Source organism: Erinaceus europaeus, chromosome 3 (genome assembly GCF_950295315.1).
Source record: "Erinaceus europaeus chromosome 3, mEriEur2.1, whole genome shotgun sequence".
Classification (NCBI taxonomy): Eukaryota; Metazoa; Chordata; class Mammalia; order Eulipotyphla; family Erinaceidae; genus Erinaceus; species Erinaceus europaeus.
This window is the reverse complement of record NC_080164.1, coordinates 62,997,254-63,023,296: the sequence shown is the minus strand read 5'-3', so window position 1 is coordinate 63,023,296 and position 26,043 is coordinate 62,997,254. Positions and strand designations below refer to the sequence as shown.

The window sequence follows — 26,043 nt, the reverse complement described above, 5'->3', positions numbered from 1 at the left end:
GGGGCGGGGAGCCAGAGGAGGTGGAGAAGAAGGAAGCCGGAAGTGGACCGGACCGGGATCCGTCCGGGCGTTGCGGATTAGTTAGGGCCTGGGCTCCCTCGGCCACGGGCTGTGGACCAGCAAGTGACAGGAGGGAGCACTGCCCCCCGGCCCTGACGCCTGCTGATCGGTGAGGAAAAGGGTGACGTGGAGAGGGTCTTTTCTGCTCAGAGGTCCCGCCCCAGAGCTCCGTGCCCAGATTCCAGGTCCCCGATCCCTGCGGCCCAGCCCGGCCTTATGCCCCTCAGCACCCTTACCGACTCCCCAGGTCCAGATCTTCCTCCTATCAGCAGGCGATGCCTCTGTCCCTGTAGCCCTCCACCGGGTGCCTAGAAACCAGCCGGCTCCTAGCCCTTCCGGGTCCACATACTGCGCCTCCGCAGCCACATAGCAGGGACCTGGTCCCCGCCCCCCCAGCCCCCGCAGCCCTCCAGTCTCCCCTCGACCCCGGCTCCCACCCCTTGCCCTCCGGCTTCGGGTACCCACCCTCTCCGCCGCTAATCCAGCGCCTTCCTCTCCTCCCCGGGACAGGCGGGCTGTGCGCCCCGCGAAGGTCGGCAGCACCCAGCAGCGGCCGCGGAAGCGAGACGGGGGGCCCTGGGCATGTACGCCCCGGGAGGCGCAGGGCTGCCCGGCGGGCGCCGGCGGAGGAGCCCGGCGGGCAGTGCGCTGCCCAAACAGCCCGAGCGTAGCCTGGCATCGGCCCTGCCGGGCGCCCTGTCCATCACGGCGCTGTGCACTGCCCTCGCCGAGCCCGCCTGGCTGCACATCCACGGCGGCACCTGTTCTCGCCAGGAGCTGGGGGTCTCTGACGTGCTGGGCTACGTGCATCCAGATCTGCTGAAAGGTGAGAGCATTGTGTGTGCCAGTCTGCCTCTAACTGGGCATGAGGTTTCCTCGACAGAGAGCAGGATGTGATGCGGGCTGCTGTAGCTGAGCTTGCCAGGGCAGGCACTTGGATGAAGGAAACAGTTCCATTTCTGCCTGGCATTCTTGCCCACCAGGTGGCTCCGTTTGGGGTTTGACCCTACGTTAATTCTAATATTATTCAGCCAAGCACCTGTTCCTCAAGCCAATGCTAATCTGGACTGTTGCTATTTTAGGGTTTTGCCAGAGGAAGGACGTTGTATTTGGAGAAAAGATAAGGATGCAAGCTATCACAGTTAGCTGCCCCTGTCTGAGGAGCCTGTGAGATACAATGAGATTTTTATTTTATTTTACTATAATTACCATTATTTTTTTCTAACTAGAGCACTCTTCAGCTCTGGCTTATATTGATACTGGGCTTTGAACTTGAACTCTCAGAGCCTCAGGCATGAAAGGTTTGTTTGGGTTTTTTTTTTTTGCATAGTTTTAGCTGTCTCCCCCAGCCCTGATATATTGAGGTATCTTTGGGGGCAACTTGGTAGATGGAGAAAGAAGAACTTCTTCTTTTGTCTTGTTTTTTTACCAGAGCACTGCTCAGCTCTGGCTGATGATGGTGCTAGGGATTGAACCCGGGACCTTGGAGCCTCAGGCAGGAGAGTCTTTTGCATAACCATTATGCTATTTTACTCTCTGCCCTACTTTTAATATGTTTTGAAGATATATACAAGTTATTTTTAAAAAAATATTTATTTATTCCCTTTTGTTGCCCTTGTTTTATTGTTGTAGTTATTCTTGTTGTCGTTGTTGGATAGGACAGAGAGACATGGAGAGAGGTGGGGAAGACAGAGAGGGGGAGAGAAAGACACCTGCAGACCGGCTTCACCACCTGTGAAGCGACTCCCCTGCAGGTGGGTTGCCGAGAGCTCGAACCAGGTTCCTTACACTGGCCCTTGCACTTTGCGTGCACTTAACTCGTTGCGCTACTGCCCGACTCCCATAAGTCCTATACGAATTAATGTTTTCTTAGTGAAATGGAGTATTCTGTGCCATTTTAGGTAACCAGAAATTAGCTCCTTCATCCTCCTCGTTAAAAAAAAAAAAAAAAAAAAAGATTGGAAATTGACTTTTGGAATGCAGCGAGAGTACCCTTAGAATGAAATATGATGCTGGACAGGGAGGTGGCTTAGCCTTAGCAATTAAGCACAGGACTTGCATGCTTAAGGCCCTAAGTTCAATCCCTGTACTGCATATGCTATATATCTCTCCCCATCTCATTCATAAAATCTCCTGTAAGATGGGAAAACTAAGGTAAAGTCGCTTTGTTTATCATCATCCTTCGCAGCTAGGTAGTCATGAGAAAGGGAAAAGGGAATATTCTCTTTACTTTATACAGGGGAGGCCAAGGCCTACAGAGAGCGTGTGTGTGTGTGTGTGTGTGTGTGTGTGTGTGTGTGTGTGTCAGTGGACTCTTAGATAATCCTTAGCAACAAACAGCACACTTGGTCATCGTCAAGGACTTTTGAGCCATTTATTTCACAAGAGACAAGAGTGCTGCTCTGACATGTGTTGTGTGGGTTTGAATCTGGGGGCTCAGGTACACAAGTCCTGTGCTTTACTGCTGAACCATTTCCCTGACCCCTGACCTTCATATTTTTTTCCTTGTGCCACTCCCTGACTTTGAGACATTCCAGATAATTTCTACCCTGTGTGTCAGAAGTCTTCCCTATAAGGTAGCTTTACATTGCTCTCTTTATTTAATAATGTAAATAAATAAACATTGGAACCAGGAGATAGTTTAGTGGGTAAAGAATACACTCTATTATGTGTGAGGCCCTGGGTTCTATCCCCTGCACTACAGGTGAACACTCCAAAGGACTGCTTAGCAAGCACCGAAGGGTGGTAGAGTGGTGTTTGGGTGTCTTTTCCCTCCTCTACCTCTCCTGCTAAAATAATAATAGTGATTATTATTATAATTACATATACCACTTGGACTAGAAAGGCAACTCAGTGGTGTTACCTGTGTGTAAGAATCTATGTTCATTCCCAGCACTGCATTAAAAGTAAGAATTTATTATCAGGCAGATGAGATAGAGCAAAGGACGTGTATATATATATATATATATGTATATATGATACCAGTTCTTATCTCTGATGCCACATATGCTAGAATTAGGCAGTGCTCTGGTCTCTCCTAAAAAATAAACCTTAAAAAAGGAGGGAGGGGGAGTTGGGTGGTAGCGCAGTGGGTTAACCGCACATGGCGTAAAGTGCAAGGACCAGTGAGGATCCCAGTTCGAACCCTGGTTCCCCAGCTGCAGGGGAGTCGCTTCACAGGCGGTGAAGCAGGTCTGCAGGTGCCTTATCTTTCTCTCCCCTCTCTGTCTTCCCTTCCTCTCTCCATTTCTCTCTGTCCTATCCAACAACAACGACATCAGTAGCAATAATAACTACAACAATAAAAACAACAAGGGCAACAAAAAAAGAAATAAATAAAATATTTAAAAGATAATAAAAAAAAAAGGGAGGGAGGGGAGTTAATGAGGTTGGATGATCATGCACTTGGTAGAGCAAACACATATTACTGTGCACAAGGACTTGGATTCAAGCCCCTGGACCTGAACTGCAGGGGGGACGGATTCATGAGCAGTTGGCGTGGTGCTGCACTGCTTCCTTCTTTTCTTTTTTCTTTCTTTCTTTTTTTTTTTAATCTTTATTTGTTTATTGAATAGAGACAGCCAGAAATCATGAGGGAAGGTGGTAGAGAAGACAGAGAGACACCTGCAGCACTGCTTCACCACTCGCAAAGCTTTCCCCGTGCAGGTGGGGACCGGGGGTTTGATCCCAGGTCTGTGTGCACTCAACCAGGTGAGCCATGAGCCGGCCCTGGTGCTTCCTTCTTTCTCTTTCCCTTTTACTCTCCCTTTCTGTCTCTCTCAACCTCTCTCAAAAACTTAAAAAGAAAAAGGATTCATGCACTGGAATTTGGTGAAAAGGTCATGTTGTTTCTGCAGTGAATCGCTTACCATTTCTGCAGGTCTAGACTGAAAAGCTTTTCTTGTAGTCTAACATTGTCCTGTCTCTGAGAGTTCTCTTACTACTTATTCTTACTGTTGAGTTTTTGAGACTTGAGGATGATTTTTGTCTAATTATTTTATTTATTTTGGATGGAGACAGAAGTTGAGAGGGAAGGAGGTGGGGAGGGAAGGAGAGATACCAGCAACACTGTTTCACCACTTAGGAAGCTTTCCCCCTGCATGTGGGGGTTGGGGCTGAACCCAGGTCCTTGTGTACTGTAATGTGAGCACTCAACCAGGTGTGCCACCACCTGGCCCCTTTGAGAATGATTTTGTAGAGACAGGTTGGGAACTTCTGGTTCATTTCTAGATTTTTCTGTGATGATGACTTTTACAATGTTGACTTGTTACTAAAGTTATATATGTGATAGAGGCCTTGTTTTATTTTATCTCATAATGAGAAAGGGAGGCAGAACAGTACTCTGATATATGTGGTCCCAGGAATTGAACTCAGGATCTCATGCTTGTAAGTCCAGAGCTCTTCCATTGTGCCACCTCACGGGCCATAGTGGAGGCCTTGTGACATGCAGCTTTTTCTTTGGTGCGCAGTTTATAGTATAAAGCCTATCAAGTTTGAGTTGAATCTGGGTGGTTTTTCCTTCAGCACATTCCCCTGCACTTGCTCAACCAAGTCCTTTTTGTCCAATGAAGAAAAAGAGAGCTGCTACCTTTCCACCTCTGTATTCATTCTACCTTTGTAGAATGGCCTTTTAGTGTTTCATTGTATTAAGAACTTGTCCCCTACTGCCTGGGAGAGGGAACTCATGATGCTCCTTCCCTTTCAGATCATCCCTGAGAGGGTCAAAACCTTCATGTGCTGGAGTGTGAGACAGTCTGATCTCACATCCTTATTTCAAAGGTCCAGGGAGCTGTTGTTCAGAAATGTGAAGTGACCTTTCCAAGTAGCGATGGCATAGCTGAAAAACTTACCCCCCTGTTGATTGTTGATTCCAATAAATTGTCTTGTTTATGTTTTTTTTTTTTTTTTGTCTTTTGTCCTTTGTTTTACTTCAGCTGTTGTAAGGAATGATCTCATAAGTATTCCACTTTGGTGTGCCTCCTGATAAAAATAATAATAATAATAATAATAAAGATAAATTTTTGGTACAGGTTTTCTTTGGTTATTTTCTGCTCCTGAAAAAAACAATTCCAGACAGATTTTGTCTTTTGTAAAACATGTTGCCTTAACCTTTAAGTTGTATTTCTCATGTGTGTAGGAATTTTAATCTATGCATAGTCTCTACCAGCTTGCCTGTAGCTATCCCTTGACCATATCAAACTTAGAACACTTAGTGTCCAACAATAAAAGAGTCATCAGAGATATCTCATGAGCTATCACAGAAGGCAAGAAAGCACAGTTTTATTTTTTTCTGTATCTGTTGGGGTTGTTTTGTTTGTTTGTTTGTTTGTTTGTTTTTGGTACTCAGTGGGATTTCAGGCATATGATATCTTCCGTAACAGTTCTAGATCCTCAGAGACTCATGTCCCATCATGGAAGCCTGGTATATTCCCCATCTCAGGAAGAAACACAGCTGTGGGGCACAGATCTGGTATCTACAGTGGATCCAAAGGGAGAACAACAGATTATAACAGGTCTCTGTATATGATGGGAAGTGGACAGGGCCGGCAGACTTTGAAGCAATGCCTTCTTCCTATTCTTCATCCCCTTGCCTGAGTGCCAGGCTTTACACCAAGCATACTCCATGCCTGATGTTAGTTCTCCCTAAATAACTTGCCTGATGGAACATAGGAGACCCTCAGACATATGGGACTCACAGCCTTACCATTGCACGAAGACCTGCGTTCCAGCCCTAGCACCACACAGAAATATCACAGGAGGCTTTGCAGGAAGTTCCATAGATAGTGGAGCGGTGTTAAGTTGACTCCTCTCAATTAAAGAAAAAAGGCCATCTACTCTAGTATTGCTCATATGTGAAACTAAGTTCATCCCCCAGCACTTTCTGAAAATAAAGAAAACTCTGGGGAAATAGCACATTGGTTTTTTTTTTTAATTTTTATTTATTCCCTTTTTGTTGCCCTTGTTTTATTGTTGTTGTTACTGATGTTGTTGTTGCTGGATAGGACAGAGAGAAATGGAGAGAGGAGGGGAAGACAGAGAGAGAGAAAGACACCTGCAGACCTGCTTTACCACCTGTGAAGCGACTCCCCTGCAGGTGGGGAGCTGGGGGCTCAAACTGGGCTTCTTACGCTTGTGCTTTGCACCACGTGTGCTTAACCCTCTGTGCTACTGCCCGACTCCCAGCACATTGTTTTTTACACTACAGACTTTCATGCCTGAGGCTCAGAGGTCCCAGGTTCAATCTCCAGCACCACTGTAAGCCAGAGCTGAGCAAGGTTGTAGTCAAAAGAAAAACTATTTGGTAGGTACTGTCACCACCACTACCCCACACACTTCAAGTAGATTTCAGGCTCTGGGAGGATAGATTACTTACTCGGGTACACAGCAGACCTGTGTGGTATTGACTCCATTTTTTTTTTTAATAAGTAAATTTGACTATTTATTGGACTGAGACGTCAAGAGGGAAGGGAAGGTAGAGAAGTATCTGCAGCCCTATTTTCACTGCTTGTGAGGCTTCCCCTCTTGCCAGAGAGCGTGTGCGTATGTGTGCGTGTGTGTGCATATGTGTGTGTGTGCGTGTGCGTGTGTGTGTGTGTGTTAAGGGATTTGAATCCAGGTCCTTTTGCATTGTGACATGTGAACTCTACAAGGTGTGCCACCACCCAGCCCCTTAGACATCGTTCTTGCCAACACACTTTAGTGGACAAGTGTACTCTGGGTATTCTTCCTTAGACTAGTGCTATCCTTTTTTTTTCCCATTCTAGTTGAGGTTTTGTTTCAAGTCCAGCCAAAACCATGCTTCTCATCCCTAATCACCTCAGTGTTCAGGCTCAAATTGTTGATCTAAAGGCAGAGTCATTCAACATCTTGCTGATCATTGCAGAATCAGGCTTTAACAAATGCAAACTGGCTTAAAAGATTCCGGAATTTTACTCCCCAGGGGATGCCTGCTTCTCACACAGCTCTAGTTGTCCCAAACAGAAACCCCAGATAAACATTATTTCTGAAGCCTATCCCTCTCTGCCTCTCAAGTGAGGCCTGTGAACAGCAGCCTCAAGAAGCATCTTTGGAGAATGAGGAAGTCAGGTGAATCGTGATTGACAACAAGCCAAGGAAATATCGAGGGCCTTCCTGAGAAGATCAGTGTGCCTGAGAGGTGGTGACTGATGGGATTGGCACTTCCAAATCCTGCTAGGCCTGTCTTCAGAGGTAGCTTGATTGGGACATGGTGATGACCCAGCCAGACTGTAGAGGGCCCTGTTTGGAGTTCAGTCTCAGCTTCTGTCTGTCTAGAAGCTAAGTCATTTATGAGAGGTCATGCACTGGGGAAGATGAATGCTGAGAACGGGGGCCATAGGGAGAAGTGCTTCTAATTCATAGGATCTCCAGTAAGGGGGAGGAGGGAGATAGGGAAGTCAGGACTGAAAGAGGGAACTGGTCAGAAGCCACTTTAACCTTTGGTAAGTAGACAGGAAGAGCCAGGCTTTTCAAAAACAAGATCCAGTCCAGTGACTCACCAGTGACCTTGGACAAAGTCAGCTCCTTGAGATCCTGTTACACAACTGCTGCCTTCTTCCCAGGTGACTGGAAGGGGACAGTCCCACAATGGTTACCAAAATAAACAGGCCAAAGCACAGCTGGAGAATAGAGTGTTCTCTGTCTTCCCAGAGGGTAGTGGACTGCACCACTAGTTTCAATTTAAAATCAGGATCCTGTCCTATTTCTCTCCACGAAAAAATACATGCATGCAAATATGAAGGGATCGTTACTCCTCTTGAGCAGCCCTCTTAAGGGATTTACTGCCTTCCCTACCATATGTGGGAGGAATGTCTGGGACAAGAAGGGAGATACTGAGATTCTGACTCCAAACAGTCTTTGCTGGGTTCTAAGCTTGATGTCAGGGTTCTAAGCTTGCTGTTTTCTCTGTGCTTCAAGACCCTCTGCTAACGGACCGCCTGGAGTGCAGGGGAGACTTCTGAGATGCCCATTAATTTTCAGTTGCCACTGGGGCTTGATGCCCAGAAAATGAATCCACTGCTTCTGGTCACCATTTTAATTTTATTTTATTTTTTATTATTTGATAGAACAGAGAAGTTGAGATATGAGGGGAAGATAGAGAAACACCTGCAGCACTGCTTCACTGTTTATTAAACCCCTCTCTGCAGGTGAAAATGAGGGGCTTAAACCTGGGTCTTTGTACATGTTGTGCCCTTACCTGGGCGTGCCACTCCCCAGGCTCCAATCAACATTATTTCAAAGGAAGTTCATGTTTGGTTTTTCTCTCAAACTTGAACAAACACTTGCTCACTGATTTGGGGTAAAGAAAGTAATACAGTTAAAACAAAACCTGTTTGAATTTTTTTTCCTCCAGGGTTATTGCTGGGGCTCAGTGCCTGCACTAGGAATCTACTGTCCCTGGAGGCCATCTTCCCCATTTTTGTTGCCTTCACTGTTATTGTTATTGTTGTGATTGCTGTTGTTGGATAGGACAAAGAGAAATCAAGAGAGGAGGGGAAGAAGAGGGGGAAAGACACCTGCAGACCTGCTTCACTGCTTATGAAGTGACCCCCCCACACACACACAGGTGGGGAGCTGGGAACTCAAACTGGGATCCTTAACGCCAGTCCTTATGCTTTGGGCCATGTGCAGTTAACCTACTGCATTATCACCCAGCCCCCACCTATTTGAATTTTGAGTCAAAAACCATGTGGCAAAAAGCCCCTTCTCTGTACTGCATTGTTCTTATGGAGCAGATCCTTAGTGTGGCTTTCATGGACTTCTTCTGCGGGTCACACTGGCTGTTCTGGGATACAGGAAGTCTCGGGGTGTGGGAAAAGCCAGGGAAGAGGGTGCTCAGGTCCATCTGAAGCCACCTAGAGAGATGGGGTGGGGTGGTAACAGGATAGGCAGCTGCTCTTCACAGTAAAGACAAGTTGATGTCTAGTGAGTCTCTAAGTGGATGGGGCATGTGTTATTGCTTTTCTTTCATTTGATAGATGAGAGGACACAGATAAGTGGCTTGCTCAAGGTAACATATAGTAGGTCTGGGATTTGGAGCCAAGACCAGTGCCTTCCTGGTATGTCTATTGCTTCTAAGAGTCAGACTCTGATGATTACTGAAAATTAGGTTACACCAAACAGGGTTTGCCCTATCTTTCCCTACCTTTTCTTTTTCCCCTTAATAGTGAAAAATTCATATCTAGAATTAGCCTGCTGGGCCCAGTTAAGATGATTCTAATTTTGTTGGCAACATCCAAAGCATCATAGTCGGGTGGGAGTGGGGGGTAGGTAGCATAATGGTTATGCAAAGAGACTCATGCCTGAGACTCCAAAATCCCAGGTTCAATCCTCTTAAACCACCATAAACCAGAGCTGAGCAGTGCTCTGGTTAAAAAATAAGGAAAAAAAAAAAAAAAGAAAGAAAGCAAGAAAGAGGGTTGAGGAGACAGCATAATGGTTATGCAAAAAGACTTCAATGCCTGAGACACCAAAGGCCCCACGCTCAGTCTCCAGCACCACCATAAGCCAGAGCTGAACAATGCTCTGGTCTCTCTCTCTCTCTCTCATTAAAAAACTAATTAAAAATAAAACCATTGAAAATCAGGAAAAGAAAGAAAAAGGGCTTGGGAGACGGCATATGCTAAAGACTTTCATGCCTGAAGTCCAAAAGTCCCAGGTTTAATCCCCAGTATTACCACAAGTCTGAGCTGAGCAGTACTCTGGTCTTTTTCTGTATCTTTTTTTTTTCCTTTTGTATATCTTAATAACATAAAATACTTTAAAAAAGAAAAAGGCCACCAGGAGTGGTGAATTTGTTGAGGCACTGAGGCACTGAGACCCAGCAATAACCCTGGTGGCAACAAAAAACTAATAAAGAAAAAGGAGAGTCTCAGGATAAGCACTTTTCAGTACATGATGATCTGAAATTTTATTTGTTTAGAAGTGATTTGCAGCTTCCAGCTGTCCCTAAGTGAGCCCAGCAGCTGCTGGCTGTGAAGATGACTCTGACAGCATTCATATTAACTTTTGACCCTTTTTTCAAGTATAGCTCTTTAGGATTTGATTGATTATCTCCATCGGAAATATAAAACAGCTAATGATGACGATTCCAAATAGCATGATGAAAGGGAGCCTGACCCAGGTTTGGAATCTAGCTCCAAGCTATGTGACTAAAAAGTCATGTAATTTCTCATAACCTCCACTTATGTGATGAACCCCTCAGAGTGGAGGAATAGAGTGAGGCTTAACCAAGATAACATTTGATGCACCTCTACCTCTCTCTCTCTCTCCCTCTTTCCCTCTTTCCCTCTCCCCCCCCCCACACACAAATAATTTAATGGAGGGGATTGCAAAATAGCTAACTTGGATAGTGTGCTGCTTTGTTATCTCTAAGCCTGGCCTCCGCTGCATTCAAGGAAACTTTGGTGCTATATGATCTCTCTCTCTCTCTCTCTCTCTCTCGCTGTCTCTCTCACTCTCGCTCTCGCTCTCTGTTTGAAAGAAAAAGATTGGGACCAGGTGGTGACACACCTGGTTGAGCCCACACATTACAGTGCACAAAGACTGGGTTCCCTGGACCCCACCTGCAGCAAGAAGGCTTTGCAAGTGGTGAAGCAGTGTTATAAGTGTCTTCGTCTCTGTCACCACCTTCCCTCTCAATTTCTGGCTATCTCTATTCAATAAATTTAAAAAGGATTAAAAAAAATTAAAGGGAAAAAAAAAGATTGACTTACTAGAGAAAGAACCAGAGCATCACTCTGGCATATTCAATGCCAGGGATCAAACTTGGACCTCATGCCTGCAAGTAACTACACTACCTCTGTACCATTTCCTAGGCCACAGCAGGTTTTTGTCATATGCAAGTCTTTTTTTTTTTTTTTTAACTATGTTTGTTTATTGGATAGAGACAGCCAGACATGGAGAGGGTAGGGGGAGATAGAAAGATAGACAGCTGCAGACCTGCTTCATCACTCACAAAACTTTCCTCCTGCAGGTGGGGACCAGGGGGCTCAACCCCAGTCTTTGCACATTGTAGCATGTGCGTTCAACCAGGTGTGCCACCACCTGGCCCCATGCACAAGTCTTACTAACTTATTATTAATTATTAAATTAAATTTTGGCTGGGAAGGTGACTCAATGCTCTGTATGTGTTAGACCCCAAGTTTGAGCCTACAAATAGTGTAGGTGTGTTCTGGTCACTCTTATAAAAATAAATAAGTAAGTCTTTTAAAATAAAGAGATTGCAGCCTGGAAGGTGGCTCAGTGAATAAAGAAAGCATTGAATGGTCTGGGAGGTGGCGCAGTGGATAAAATGTTTGCTGGACTCTCAAGCATGAGGTCCTGAGTTCAGTCTCCAGCAGCACATGTGCCAGAGTGATGGCTGGTATTTTCTCTCTCTCCCCTCCTAGCCCTCTCTTTAATAAATAAATAAAATATTTTTTAAATAAATAAAGTGGGGGTCAATGGTAGCACAGCAGGTTAAGCACACATGGCACAAAGCACAAGGACCAACATAAGGATCCTGGTTCGAGCCCCTGACTCCCCACCTGCAGGGGAGTCACTTCATAGGCGGTGAAGCAGGTCTGCAGGTGTCTATCTTTCTTTCCTCCTCTCTGTCTTCCCCTCCTCTACATTTCTCTGTCCTATCCAACAAAAATGACATCAATGACAAGAATAATAGTAACCACAACAACAATAAAACAACAAGGGAAAAGAAAAAAAAAAAAAGCCTCCAGGAGCAGTGGATTTGTAGTGCAGGCACTGAGCCCCAGCAATAACCATGGAGGCAAGTAAAGTAAAATAAAATAAAGCATTGGGTTCTCTAGCATGAGGCCATGAGTTCAATCCCTGGCATTGCCTGCCATATGCTCTCTTTTATAATGAAAGAGATTAATTGTATCATCACATGTTGGGGTTCCTCGGGGGGAAGGAAGCAGGAGCGAGTTTGCTAAAGGGGTCTTCTAGCATACCGTGGCAGCGACGATACACAAACCTCTTTAGGATAATGTTGTGGGGAATGGAACGTCTTTATTGACGCAGTTACAAGTTTATAAAGGGGTAGCTGTGCAGGGGAAGTAGCCAGCTGGCCAATGAGGTTAGTATCTCCTTATAAAGGCAATGAGAAGGTATGGATGGTGATGCAGGAACAGGGAAATAGAAATATAAGGAAGGTGAAGACCACCAGAAGGAGGAGGGGAGGGGTGGGGTGATACAGCGAGGCTGATAGGAGGGTTTGAATTCCCCACGTACTCTGGCCACATCTCACTCGACCACAAGGCTGGCATGCCAAGGGAAGTCTGATAGATGAGCTTCCAGAGGGTGAGCCATCCATGCTCAAACACACATCAGACCCACAGTCATACAAGATAAACAGAGTACATGTAATAGATGAACATTTTAAACTTTTTTTTTTCCTTTCCTTTTTATCAGCTCTGGCTTATGGTTGACCAGGGGATTGAACCTGGGACCTTGGAGCCTCAGGCATTAGAGTCTGTGCAATAACCGTTCTGCATTCTCCCCTGCCAAGATGTACATTTTTAAAGATGATAATAAAATGGATATCTTACACCCATAATGTGGCCAAAGAGTATCTTTTTTTTTTGTTTGTTTGTTTGTTTTTTTGTTTTTTTTTTTTAAATATTTATTTTATTTATTCTCTTTTGTTGCCCTTGTTGTTTTATTGTTGTAGTTATTATTGTTGTCGTCGTTGTTGGATAGGACAGAGAGAAATGGAGAGAGGAGGGGAAGACAGAGAGGGGGAGAGAAAGATAGACACCTGCAGACCTGCTTCACCGCCTGTGAAGCGACTCCCCTGCAGGTGGGGAGCCGGGGTTCGAACCGGGATCCTTATGCCAGTCCTTGTGCTTTGCGCCACGTGCGCTTAACCCGCTGCGCTACAGCCCGACTCCCCAAAGAGTATCTTTTAAGATCCCACTTAATATATTCTTAGTTCCAAATAGTTGTTTAGGTAGCCCAGGGGGCGACTTAATGAATAAAGCATTGGACTGTTAAGTATGAAGTCCTGAGCTCAATTCCAGCATCACAAAAGACCAGAATGAGTTTCTGGCTCTGTCTCCCTTTCTCTTATTAATTGATAAATAAGTATTTTTTGAAAAAATTCTTGTTTAAATGAAAACTTGGGCAGCCTGAGAGATGATACAGTGAATAATGCCTTGGACTCTCAGGCATGAGGTCCTAAGTTTTACTATGGCACCACATATGCCAGAGTAATGTGCTGGTTCTCTCTCTTTCTATTTGTTTGTTTGTTTGTTTATCTGTTGGATAGGACAGATAAATTGAGATGAGAAGGAGAGAAAGCACAGCTTCATCGTCCATGAAGCATCCCCAGGCAGCAGGGGACTGGGGACTTGAACCTGAGTACTTGTGAATTGTAGTATGTGCCCTCAACTATTTGCACCGTCACCCAGCCCCCAAATATCTTTTTAAAAGAAAGAAAGAAAGTTTAGTTGGTTCTTTTTTTTTTTTTTTTAAGAATTTATTTTTCATTAGAAAGATAGGAGAAGAGAGAGAAAGAACCAGACATCAGTCTGTGCTGCCAGGGGCTGAACTTGAGACCTCATGCTTGAGAATCCAATGTATTATCCACTGTGCCACTTCCTGAGCCACTAGTTGGTTCTTAAGAACCACAATCAAAGCACCACTCAGAGTACCTGATTGCATTAATGCTTGTGATTTCTCACTGTAGCCTGCTGCAGAAAGCTGTGTAACATAAGCCCTTAACTCCTTACACGTTATTCTTGGAAACACTAGAATACTTTCATCCTGTCACTTGCCATATGGATCACAAGAACTAATTCAGGGCACTTGTAATCATCAGAATAAAGCCAAATAGCAGTGCCTGTAGCCAGGAGCTTTTCTTGCAACAAAGCCTGTAGACTTTTTTTTTTTTTTTTTTTTGCCTACTGCCTTGTCTTAGGCTAAACAGGACTGGATTAAAAGAGAGCTGGTCCTGCTTGCTAACTGAGCTAAGCCTCTGGGCCATCAGAGATACACTGGCTGGGTTACTCGATGCAGGCAGGTGGTCAACTGACAGGAGAATGACAGATAGTTCTTAGGACAGTTTAGTGGATGACCTGAAGCCAGATGGAGGCAATTGAGTCTTATATGGACTGAGCCAACATCTGCCTGGTGAATTCTGAGCTTGAGGCAGGGAAATCATACTGTTAAAAAGACCAGGCAAAGGTCAGGCTCTCCTGTGTTAAAAGTCCTCTTTTATTGTGTTGGGGGAGTGTGGGGGGAGGAGGTAAGGGGGAAGGGAGAGGAGGCAGAGAGAGTGGAGGGGGTGGGCTGTCAGTGCAGACTAGTAGACCAGCTAGACACATTCTTTTTTCTTTTTTTCAATTTTTTATTTATAAAAAGGAAACATTGACTAAACCATAGGATAAGAGGGGTACAGCTTCGCACAATTCCCACCACCAGACCGTATACCAACCCCTCCATGATAGCTTTCCTATTCTTTAACCCTCTGGGAGTATGGACCCAAGGTCATTGTGGGATGCAGAAGGTTGAAGGTCTGGCTTCTGTAATTGCTTTCCGCTGAACATGGGTGTTGACAGGTTGATCCATACTCCCAGCCTGTCTCTCTCTTTCCCTAGTGGGGAAGGGCTCTGGGGAAGCGGAGCTGCAAGGCACATTGGTGGGGTTGTCTGTCCAGGAAAGTCTGGTCGCATCCTGCTAGCATCTGGAACCTGGTAGCTGAAAAGAGAGTTAATATACGAAGCCAAACAAATTGCTGGGACAGTCATGGACCTAAAGGCTGGAATAGTGCAGATGAAGTGCTGGGGGGGGGGGGTCCTTCATTTTGTAGATAGCTAGTAGGCATATTTTAGTTATATTTCAAAGGGCCTGTAGCTATACTAGTGGTTTTTTGTTTGTTTGTTTGTTTGCCTGAGCCTGAATCTGATATGCAGGTGAATCCTAATTATTGTCTGGGGAGATGATGTTATGGCCGGGAAAAAGTACCAGAAAGCTGGATCAGGGGAGAGAGTAGCTCCCAAATATGAGAAAGGGGTATAAATGTTGTTAACTGTAAACCCCATCATTTTGATGTGATCTGGGGTCCATAATTAGCTTAGGAGCCTATGTGACCTCTACATCCCTGTAGATCTGAGCTCACATTCTGTGGTCATGAGTAGGAACATTCCGGGAGTCGGGCTGTAGCGCAGCGGGTTAAGCGCAGGTGGCGCAAAGCACAAGGAGCAGCATAAGGATCCCGGTTCGAGCCCCCGGCTCCCCACCTGCAGGGGAGTCGCTTCACAGGCGGTGAAGCAGGTCTGCAGGTGTCTATCTTTCTCTCCTCCTCTCTGTCTTCCCCTCCTCTCTCCATTTCTCTCTGTCCTATCCAACAACGACAACAACAACAATAATAACTACAACAATAAAACAACAAGGGCAACAAAAGGGAATAAATAAATAAAATAAAATATTAAAAAAAAATGAGTAGGAACATTCCATGCTGCCCCAGTATCACCCCATCTTCCTCAGGTATAGAATAGAGGATGGAACATTCTCTACCATTGTTGATCCAGGTTGAGGGCAAGGTCCTATGGGTCCCACAAAGGGGTCTATTTTGTTGTTCCTGATAGAAATAACCAGTATCAATGGAGAGAGGGATTTATTTGAGTTCTAGGCCCATCAAGTCTGTTTAGGAATCCGAGGATTCCCCGATTAGGGCCCCTGCTGGTGAAATGGCCTGATAGTGACTAAAGAGTCATCATTAGAGTATGCCAGTATGCCCTTATTCAGCTTTTGCAGTCCTTGCTTTGCTAAGGTTAGCTTTGGAGTGAGTGAAAGAACTGTAATAGGAAGTAGGTGAGGAGGGTATCTAAGTCTAAGTGGACACTATTTCATTATGAACTTGATACTGACTCACTAAAGACTATTGTATATTTTTGCTTTCAGGTATATATTTTGCCCTAATTTATGGATACATGTGAACATATGCTCTGTCTTACGGGACCTGTCCTGTATCTAGGTTTTGGGACTTTGTTAGGAAGTGAACCTCCTGGAATGGAATTAGAGACTACCATGAAAGGAAAGGTCTCACCCGAGTGATGAGGGTGAAGGGTTGGCAATCCATGCCTAATGTCTCTGTACACAGTCTGAGGTGAAGCATGCTGAGATGCTACTCATTGCATTGATTAGGTTGGAATCGGCAGATGCAACATCATTTGGCCTGACTTGAGACAAGCATGCAGGGAGGTGAGCCCCACCCCAGAGGTTCCAGGATTAAGTCTCCACTGCTACTGCCCTCAGAGGCTGGAGAAGCAGGGGGTAGGCCCTGTGCTGACATCTGGGAACAAAGAACTGACCAGGAAACTCAGGAGAAGAGCTACACCTCAGTGGCCTAGCAGTAGGGCTGTATAGTGGGAGCCTTTCCACATTGTTCTCCTGATGAGAACATGGTGAATAATTGCCTCAGAACCTACAGACTATAAACAGGACTTGTTTAGAAACTCACTGGGCCCAGCAGTGCTGCCCGGTTTGGCAGAGAAGCTGAATTGAGACTGGAACTTTGGATCCTTGGAGTGTGAGAGTCTCTTTGCATAACCACTGTGCTATCCCAACGTGCTTTATCTCTTGGTCAAGAGGCCTACTTCTAGTTTAAAAGCCCTCAGGCTCCCATAGCCTACAGAGAAGAAAAAACAAAAGAGGCTTTTTAAAAGAAATATATTTATTCCCTTTTGTTGCCCTTGTTGTTTCATTGTTGTAGTTATTATTATTATTGAAGTCATCATTGTTGTTGGATAGGACAGAGAGAAATGGAGAGAGGAGGGGAAGACAGAAGGGGGAGAGAGAGATAGATACCTGCAGACCTGTTTCACCACTTGAGAAGCGACTGCCCTGCAGGTGGGGAGACGGGGGCTGGAACCAGGGTCCTCACACTGATCCTTGCACTTTGCATCACATGCGCTTAGCCCGCTGCACTACCGCCTGACTCCCCAAAAGAGGCTTTTAAAAAAAATTCTTTATTGGGGAATTAATGTTTTACATTTGACAGTAGCTACAATAGTTTGTACATGCATAACATTTCCCAGTTTTCCATATAACAATACATCCCCCACTAGTTCCTCAAAAGGGGCTTTTAATAGCCTCTGTACTCCAACTTAGGGACTGCAATAATATTGAAACAACTGTTAATTTACACAATTGTGAACTCTTTAAGTACCTTACTTAGACATAAACCCCCCTCACTAACCCTGAACCCCCACCCTAGCTATTGGTGAGCTCTTCTTTTACTCAGGTCATGGCTCATCATGTAATTTAAGAAACTTGGAAAGGGCTGTTAAGACTTAGCCGCTCTTCTCAAGTTGTCTTCTTCTCTTTTAATTTTTTAAAATTATGTTTATTTATTTTCCCTTTTGTTGCTCTTGTTGTTTTTTATTGTTGTTGTAGTTATTATTATTGTTGTTGTTGATGTCATCGTTGTTGGATAGGACAGAGAGAAGTAGAGAGGAGGGGAAGGCAGGACTCCCTGACTAGGACCCAAAGTGATGGGGTGCCCTGGTAGTAACAAGAGTCTTCATTAAAGTATGCCAGTCTCTTGCCCTTATTCAACTTTTGTAGTCTTTACTTTGAGCTTTGCACCATGTGCGCTTAACCCACTGCGCTACCGCCCGACTCCCACTGTAGTCTTTACTTTGACAAGGTTAGCTTTGGAGTGACTGAGGGACGTGTAATAGGAGGTAGTGAGGAGGGTATCTAGGTCTAATTAGAAACTGTTTCATTAGGTACTTTAAGATGAGTCTTAGGGGAGTCCTCTCCTCCCTTCAGCAGTCTTTTTGTTTGTAAAACAGACTGGAGGTAGTGCCTCCACTGGTAAACAGCTGCTCAATCTCTCCTTAGGCTCCTCCTTGTCCATGAGCCACACGTGTTTGCACTCACCGGTGGTCTGGTGGGTCCTGAAGTTGTTCTAGTCCTGCCATGTTGCGGTCCCAGGTGGTCTCCTTAGGTATTCCTAGTTGACCCGAGAGGGAGGTGAGATTTAAGACACATCTCCTATTTTTTTGGTTTTCTGTTTTGTTGTTGTTGTTCACCACCTGGACTTCACCACTCTGGGCCACCTTCTTCAAATAGAGATTGAGACCCAAAGATAGAGGGAGAGAACTGGAAAGATACCATAGCACTAAGCTTCCTAAAGTGCAGTGGGGGACAGATTTGAACCTGGGTTGTGTGTGTAACAAAACATGCATATTGTCCAGATGAACTATCTTGCAGGCCCCATTTCCACTTTCATTTATTTATTTATTTTTATTTATTTATTTATTTATTCATTCATGTGAAATGATAGGAGAGAGAGAAAGAACCAGACATCACTCTGGTACATGTGCTGCTGGGGATTGAACTTGGGACCTCATGCTTGAGCGTCCAAAGCCTTATCCACGGCACCACCTCCTGGACCACCCATTTCCTACTTTTAGTAAAAATTTAAATTACTTTTTTTTTTTTTGTCAACCTTTTTTTTTTTAAATATTTTTATTTATTTGTTACTGGATAGTGACAGAGAGAAACTGAGACGGGAAGGAGAGATAGAGAGAAGCCCTCCTTCACCACTTGTGAAGCTTTCCCCCTGAAGGTGGGGACCAGGGGCTTGAACCTAGGTCCTTGTGCACTGTAATATGTGTGCTTAACCAGGTACACAACCACCTGGCCCCAGCTTTTATTTTCTATATGTAGTTCTGGGAGATATGATAGTTTGCATAGATATCAAAGGGAACTACTGTCTGTTTAGTTGAAATAAAAAATAAGATTAGTCTAGAAGGAAATTAATTCTTTGTCGCTCTGTATCTGATTGATTTTCATCCTGGGGTTTCTTTCGGTATAACTCTAGAGACTACTTGCATATTGGGTCTCTGGTTTCAACAGCATCCTTTTTCTTTTATTCACCCCCTCATTTTAGTAGAACATGTACTCTTAAATGAAGTTGTCTTCATTTTAAAGGATATATGATGCTGTCAGCTTCTGAGCCTTTCATGCTTTTATGATATAAATCTATTTATTTCTTAGCTTTTCTTATTTCTAGCTTATACTTCAGTGTTTCTAGTATGCCAGGTCAATTCTAAGTAGTTCTAAATCCCTTTACTTTCTGTTTCCCAGAATTGTGTTTGATCTTTCTATGTAAGTATTTATGAGGTTTTTTTCTTTTCTTTTCTTTTCTTTTCTTTTCTTTTCTTTTCTTTTCTTCTCTTTTCTTTCTTTCTTTCTTTCTTTCTTTCTTTCTTTCTTTCTTTCTTTCTTTCTTTCTTTCTTTCTTTCTTTCTTTCTTTCTTTCTAATGAGGCCAGAGCACTGCTCTGCCATTATGATGTTCTATTTGTTTTTCTGTGCTGCTGGGGATCAGATTCAGAGTCTCACATGCTCTACTGCTTAGCCACTTCACTGGCCCTATTTTTCTTTTGATTTTGTTTGTTTGTTAGTTTTTGCAGCCTGAGCCTCATTGGAGCTTTACAACTATGAGATTCCACTGTTCCTGGTGAACTCTTTTCTTTTTACCAGATAGAGAGTGAAAGGCAGAGAAGGAGAAACACCATAGCACTACTCTGCTGTTATAAAGCTTCCCCTTTATACAGTGCTCCCATGTGGTGGCCAGGGGCTCAAACCTGAGCCATTGTGCTCTACTGGGTGAACTATTTCCTGATACATATTTTTAAAATGTAATTATTGTTGTTGTTGTTATTTTATTCCTATCACAACTTTCTCAGCCACTCATCTGTTGTTGGACACCTGGGTTGCTTCCAGGTTTTGACTTTTACAAATTGTGCTGCTATGAACATAGGTATATACAAATCTTTTTGGATGGTTGTGTTTATCTTTAGGATATATCCCCAAGAGAGGAATTGCAGGGTCATAGGCAGGTCCACTTTTAGACTTCTTTTTATTTATTTATTTATTCCCTTTTGTTGCCCTTGTTTTATTGTTCTTGTAGTTATTATTGTTGTTGTTGATGTCGTTGGATAGGAAAGAGAAATGAAGAGAGGGGGAGAGAAAGACAGACACCTGCATACCTGCTTCACCACCTGTGAAGCGACTTCCATGCAGGTGGGGAGCCGGGGGCTCGAACCAGGATCCTTACACCAGTCCAAGAGTTCTCCAGACTGCTCTCTACAGGAGTTGGGCTAATTTACATTCCCACCAGCAGTACAGGAGGACTCCTTTGTCCCCACAACCTCTCCAGCATTTGTTGCTGCTACCTTTTTTAACATTTTTATTTATAAAATGGAAATATTGACAAGACTATAAGATAAGAGGGGTATATTTCCTCAAAATTCCCACCCCCAGAATTCCGTATCCCATCCCCTCCCTTGATAGCTTCCCTATTCTTTATCCCTCTGGGAGTATGGACCCAGGATCATTATGGGGTGCAAAAGGTAGAAGGTCTGGCTTCTGTAATTGCTTCTCCACTGAACATGGGCTTTGGCAGGTCGATCCATACTCCTAGCCTCTTTCTCTCTTTACCTAGAGGGGCAGGAATCTGGGGAGGCAAGATTCCAGGACACGTGGTGAGGTCGACTGCCCAGTGAAGTCAGGTTGGCATCATGGTATCATCTGGAACCTGCTGGCTGAAAAAGAGTTAAGATATAAAGCAGGGGAGTCGGGCTGTAGCGCAGTGGGTTAAGCGCAGGTGGCGCAAAGCACAAGGACCGGCATAAGGATCCCAGTTCGAACCCCGGCTCCCCACCTGCAGGGGAGTCGCTTCACAGGCGGTGAAGCAGGTCTGCAGGTGTCTATCTTTCTCTCCTCCTCTCTGTCTTCCCCTCCTCTCTCCATTTCTCTCTGTCCTATCCAACAACGACAACAACAATAATAACTACAACAATAAAACAAGGGCAACAAAAGGGAATAAATAAATACAATAAATATTTAAAAAATTAAAATTAAAAAAAATATATATAAAGCAGAACAAATTGTTGACTAATCATGAACCTAAAGCCAAGACTATTGCAGATGAAGATTTGGGGTCTCAGTTTTAGAAAAAGCTAGTGGGTCTATTTTAGGTATATTTCAAGGGGCCCATGGCTTTACTAGTTTGTGCCTGAGTCTGACATCTATTATGCATGTGGACCCAGGTTACTATCTAGGGAGATGGTGTCATAGTTGGAAAAAGGACTAGAAAGCTGGATCAGGGAAGAAAGTAGCTCCAAAATATGGGGAAAGCATATAAATACTGTTAGCTGTAAACCCCATCAATTTGATCTGGGGCCCATATTCAGCACAGGAGCCAATGTAACCTCAAAATCTAGATATAGACCAGGGCTCATGAGATAGGGCATATGTACACATGTATCCATAAATTAGGGGAAATATATATACCTTAAAGCAAAAGTGCACAATAGTTTGTAATGAGTCAATAAATGAAGCAAGCAAGTAGAAGGACCTAAAACAGACACCTTAAGGGGGTAGGGTGGTGACGCAGTGGGTTAAGTGCATGTGGCGCAAAGCGCAAGGACCAGCGTAAGGATCCCGGTTTGAGCCTCCGGCTCCCCACCTGCAGGGAGGTCGCTTCATAAGCGGTGAAGCAGGTCTGCAGGTGTCTATCTTTCTCTCCCCCTCTCTGTCTTCCCCTCCTCTCTCCATTTCTCACTGTCCTATCCAACAACAAACGACATCAACGATGGCAATAATGATAGCCACAGCGAGGCTACAGCAAGGGCAACAAAAGGGGGAAAAATGGCCTCCAGGAGCGGTGGATTCATGGTGCAGGCACTGAGCCCAGCAATAACCCTGGAGGAAAGAAAAAAAAAAATTTTTAATAAATTTTTAAAAAGACACCTTAAAGTACCTAATGAAACAGTTTCTAATTAGACCTAGATACCCTCCTCACTACCTCCTATTACACGTCCCTCAGTCACTCTAAAGCTAACCTTGCCAAAGTAAAGACTACAAAAATTGAATAAGGGCAAGAGACTGGCATACTTTAATGAAGACTCTTGTTACTACCAGGGCACCCCATCCCTTTGGGTCCTAGTCAGGGAGTCCTAGGATTCCCACACAGACATGAAGGGACTAGACCTCTAGCAGATTCCTCTCTCCACTGTCACTGGTCATCTCCATCAGGAACAACATAATGGACCCCTTTGTGGGCTCCTATAGGACCTGACTCTAAATGTGGATCAACAATGGTAGGGAATGTTCCATTCTCCGAAGGGAGGTTGGACAACATACTCTACCTACTACCCAAGGATGATGGGTCCTGAAATTAGTACAGCCTGGAATGTTCCTAGCCGTCACCACAGAATGCAAGCTTAGACCTACATGGATGCTGCTACCTTTTCTTTTCTTTCTTTCTTTCTTCCTTCCTTCCTTCCTTCCTCCCTCCCTCCCTCCCTCCCTCCCTCTCTCTCTCTCTCTCTCTCTCTCTCTCTCTCTTTCTTTCTTTCTTTCTTTCTTTCTTTCTTTCTTTCTTTCTTTTTCCTCCAGAGTTATCACTGGGACTCTGGGCCAGCACTACATTGCTCCTGTGGCCATCTTTTTGATTTTTTTTTTAATAGGATAAAGAGAAATGGAGAGGGGAGGGGAAGACAGAGGGAGAGAGAAAGATAGATACCTGCAGACCTGCCTCACTGCTTGTGAAGCAACTCCCCTGCAGGTGGGAAGCCAGGGGCTTGAACTGGGATCCTTACGCTGGTCCTTGTGCCAGTCCTTGCACTTTGCATGCCACCTGCGCTTAACCCACTGTGCTACCGCCTGACTCCCCACTGCTACCTTTTGTAATGTATGACATTCTCACAGGAGTGAAGTGGTACCTCGTTGTGTTTGTTTGCATTTCTCCAACAATCATTGACTTAGAGCATTTTTTCATGTTTGTTGACATTTTGGATCTCCTGTGATGAATATTCTGTTCATATTTTCTCCCCACTTTTGGATGGGGTCATTTGTTTTTTGTTGCTGAATTTGGTGAGCTCTTCATATATTTTTGTTATTAGCTTCTTGTCTGATATATGGCATGTAAAGATCTCCCATGCTGGGAGTCGGGCTGTAGTGCAGCGGGCTAAGCGCAGGTGGCACAAAGCACAAAGACCGGCATAAGGATCCCGGTTTGAACCCCGGCTCCCCACCTGCAGGGGAGTCGCTTCACAGGTGGTGAAGCAGGTCTGCAGGTGTCTATCTTTCTCTCCTCCTCTCTGTCTTCCCCTCCCTCTCTCCATTTCTCTCTGTCCTATGCAACAACAACAACAACAATAAAACAACAAGGGCAACAAAAGGGAAAAAATAAAATAAGTATAAAAAAAAAGATCTCCCATGCTGGAAGGGGTCTTTTTGTTCGGGTAGTGGCTTCTTTTGCTGTGCAGAAACTTTAATTTGATGTAGTCCCACTGGTTTATTTTAGTCTTCTTTGTAATTGAATTCGTATCATTGAAGATGCCTTAAAAATTTAGATGGAGGGGTGGGGGTATAAGCATAATGATTATGCAAGGAGACTTTCATGCCTGAGGCTCTCAAGTACCAGGTTCAGTCCCCCACACTACCATAAGCCAGAGCTGAGCAGTGCTCTGGTTAAAAAAAAAAGAAAAAAAATTGAGATGGAAAAGAGTGCTGCCAATATTTTCCTCTAAGGATTTCATAGTTTCTAGTCTAATATCCAGTCTAATAATGGCTTTAATCCATTTGGAGTTTACTTTTGTGTGTGGTGAAATATAGTGGTTCAGTTTCATTCTTCTGCATGTTTCAACCAATTTTTCCAACACCATTTCTTGAAGAGATTTTCCTTTCCCCATTTAATAGTGCCACCAGGGTTTTGCTGGGGTTCTGTGCCTGCATGATGAATCCACTGCTCCCAGCAGCTTTTCTTCTTTCCTTTCTTTCTGTCTTTCCTTCTTTCTTTCTTTTATTTGATAGGACAGAAAGAAGTTAAGAGAGGAGGGGGTTATAGAGAAGAGAAACCTGTAGTACTGTCTTCACTTGTAAAGTTTACCCCCTACAGGTTAGGGAGTAGGGGCTTGCACTTGGGTCCTTGCACATGGTAATGTTGGAACTTAACTGGGTGTGCCACTGCCTACCCTCCTTTTTTTTTTTTTTTTTTTTTCCTTAGAGATTTACTTGTTAATGAAGAGAGGAGAGAAAAAATCAAAACATCATTGTGGTACTGGTCCATTGTTCTACCTCTCCTGCAGACCAGCTGGGAACAAGAGCTAAGACTACTCTTCTGGCTCCCCAGAACTCTGGTGGAGAGAAAACAAACTCCTCTCAGGTGGGATATTTCTGTCCCAGTGTTTTACCTTGAGTCATAAAGATTGTATTCTCTTCCTACAGATTTCTGTATGAATCCCCAGACAGTGCTGCTCCTGCGGGTCATTGCCGCCTTCTGCTTCCTGGGAATCCTGTGCAGTCTCTCTGCTTTCCTTCTGGATGTCTTTGGACCCAAGCATCCAGCCCTGAAAATCACCCGTCGCTATGCCTTTGCCCACATCCTCACAGGTAAGCCAACTCCACTAGGGGATGCCACAGGACATGATCATTCTGTCTGGTGTTGCAGGTAGGCGTGAAGCATTTCTATGAGCATGCGCAGGAGACACCTTTCCAGCTGCTCATTTCAGCTGTGGCCTCTCACAAAGCCTGGGGCACAATATCACTGTTTCCCTTATTTGCATATATACTTGCCAAGAGATACACTTGCTCTGCTCAGCTGCAGAGAGAGCATATTGTCAGAATTCCACAGTAAGTTTCATGCTTCTCTAAGACCTGGATTTGAAGTTGAGCTGGACTCAGCATGGAAGGAACAGAGTTATCACACCCTGGTTTTCCTGGAGTGCTGGTCTCATCAGGTTCTCTCCATTCCCTTCCTGCTTCCCTGCAGACCAGTCTTTCTCTGCTTTTATGTGACTGCCCCATCCCCTCAGATTAGACTGATGTATCAATTTGACTTGTGCTGACTCTAACTCTCAAACTGCATGGGTACCTAATGACTTCTAGCAGTCCCAGTATTCCAATTCCAAATTATGAGAGAGAGAGAGAGAGAGAGAGAGAGAGAGAGAGAGAGACCGAGCTGACTGGACCAGAATAGGTCAGGCACCTCTCATCAGCCCTAGCCCAAGAACCCCATGGCTAAGAGACTTCCCTATTACAGGGCCTGGGGCAAGGTAGATTCTTTGAGAATGGGGTTTTTGGGTAGAGGTACTGCCCGTTTGATTCCTCAGGCATCCTGGGTGCAAGGCTTCTACTAACCTCCCTCTTATGATGTGCCTTTGTCTCCCAGTGCTGCAGTGTGCCACCGTCATCGGCTTTTCTTACTGGGCTTCTGAACTTATCCTGGCCCAGCAGCAGCAACATAAGAAATACCATGGTTCCCAGGTTTATGTCACCTTTGCTGTTAGCTTCTACCTGGTGGCTGGAGCTGGTGGAGCCTCAATCCTAGCGACAGCAGCCAATCTCCTGCGCCACTACCCCACCGAGGAAGAGGAACAGGCACTGGAGCTGCTCTCTGAGATGGAAGAGAATGAGCCCTACCCAGCAGAATATGAGGTCATCAACCAGTTCCAGCCACCCCCAGCCTACACACCCTAACGCCACCATTGGCTTTCTTCCTCAGCAGCCTCCCCCACCCCCCACTCTGCAGCTCCTCTCACACCCAGAGGCACTCCTTCCCCCAACAAGCCTCACCAGTAGGATCCTGACCAAACCTTCCCCATTAGAGACTCTGCTTTTAGGATTATTTGTGTAGCCCTGCTCTCAAAACCTGGGGTTTGCCAATTTTATATAATGTAGTTTCTCCTGCCACCTTTTCTTCTTTCATGATTACTAGTCACTACCAAGCAGGGATGATCATACGAATGTTCTCCCTTCATGGAACCATATCTTTGAGACCAGGACTTTTTGGGGGGAGGTGCTGAGAGTGGACAGAGCCAGATAGAAGTCAGCAGGGCCCAAGGGAAAGGGGACTGTGCTCTACAGGCTCACTTCACAAGGGTCAGTGTTTGTTCCTCAGCTGTAGCTCTGGGCCACCCTGCTCCCTACTCCCCACCCCCCA

The 26,043-nt window shown here is 44.8% G+C and overlaps 1 protein-coding gene across 2 annotated transcripts; it reads left to right on the top strand.

The window, feature by feature from the left end:
- TMEM127 (transmembrane protein 127) lies at window positions 1-25,797 on the top strand. 2 transcript variants are annotated; one of them, XM_007529877.3, is made up of 4 exons: window positions 8-169; window positions 571-886; window positions 24,330-24,494; window positions 25,273-25,797. In XM_007529877.3, exons 2-4 carry the CDS (start codon window positions 643-645, stop codon window positions 25,578-25,580), a joined length of 717 nt encoding a protein of 238 aa, XP_007529939.1. In that variant the 5' UTR covers window positions 8-169; window positions 571-642; the 3' UTR covers window positions 25,581-25,797. The 2 variants fall into 2 exon arrangements, with proteins under 2 accessions (XP_060043295.1, XP_007529939.1); XM_060187312.1 differs by lacking the exon at window positions 571-886 and having other exon boundaries at window positions 1-169.
- The last annotated feature ends 246 nt before the right edge of the window (window positions 25,798-26,043 follow it).

What these genes read in the sequence shown, in the direction of transcription:
- TMEM127 (XM_007529877.3), top strand. Translation starts at nt 643, where the DNA reads ATGTACGCCCCGGGAGGCGCAGGGCTGCCCGGCGGGCGCCGGCGGAGG. An exon ending in GCATCCAGATCTGCTGAAAG is followed by an intron (nt 887 to 24,329) that starts GTGAGAGCATTG and finishes CTCTTCCTACAG; the next exon opens with ATTTCTGTATGAATCCCCAG. An exon ending in CTTTGCCCACATCCTCACAG is followed by an intron (nt 24,495 to 25,272) that starts GTAAGCCAACTC and finishes TTTGTCTCCCAG; the next exon opens with TGCTGCAGTGTGCCACCGTC.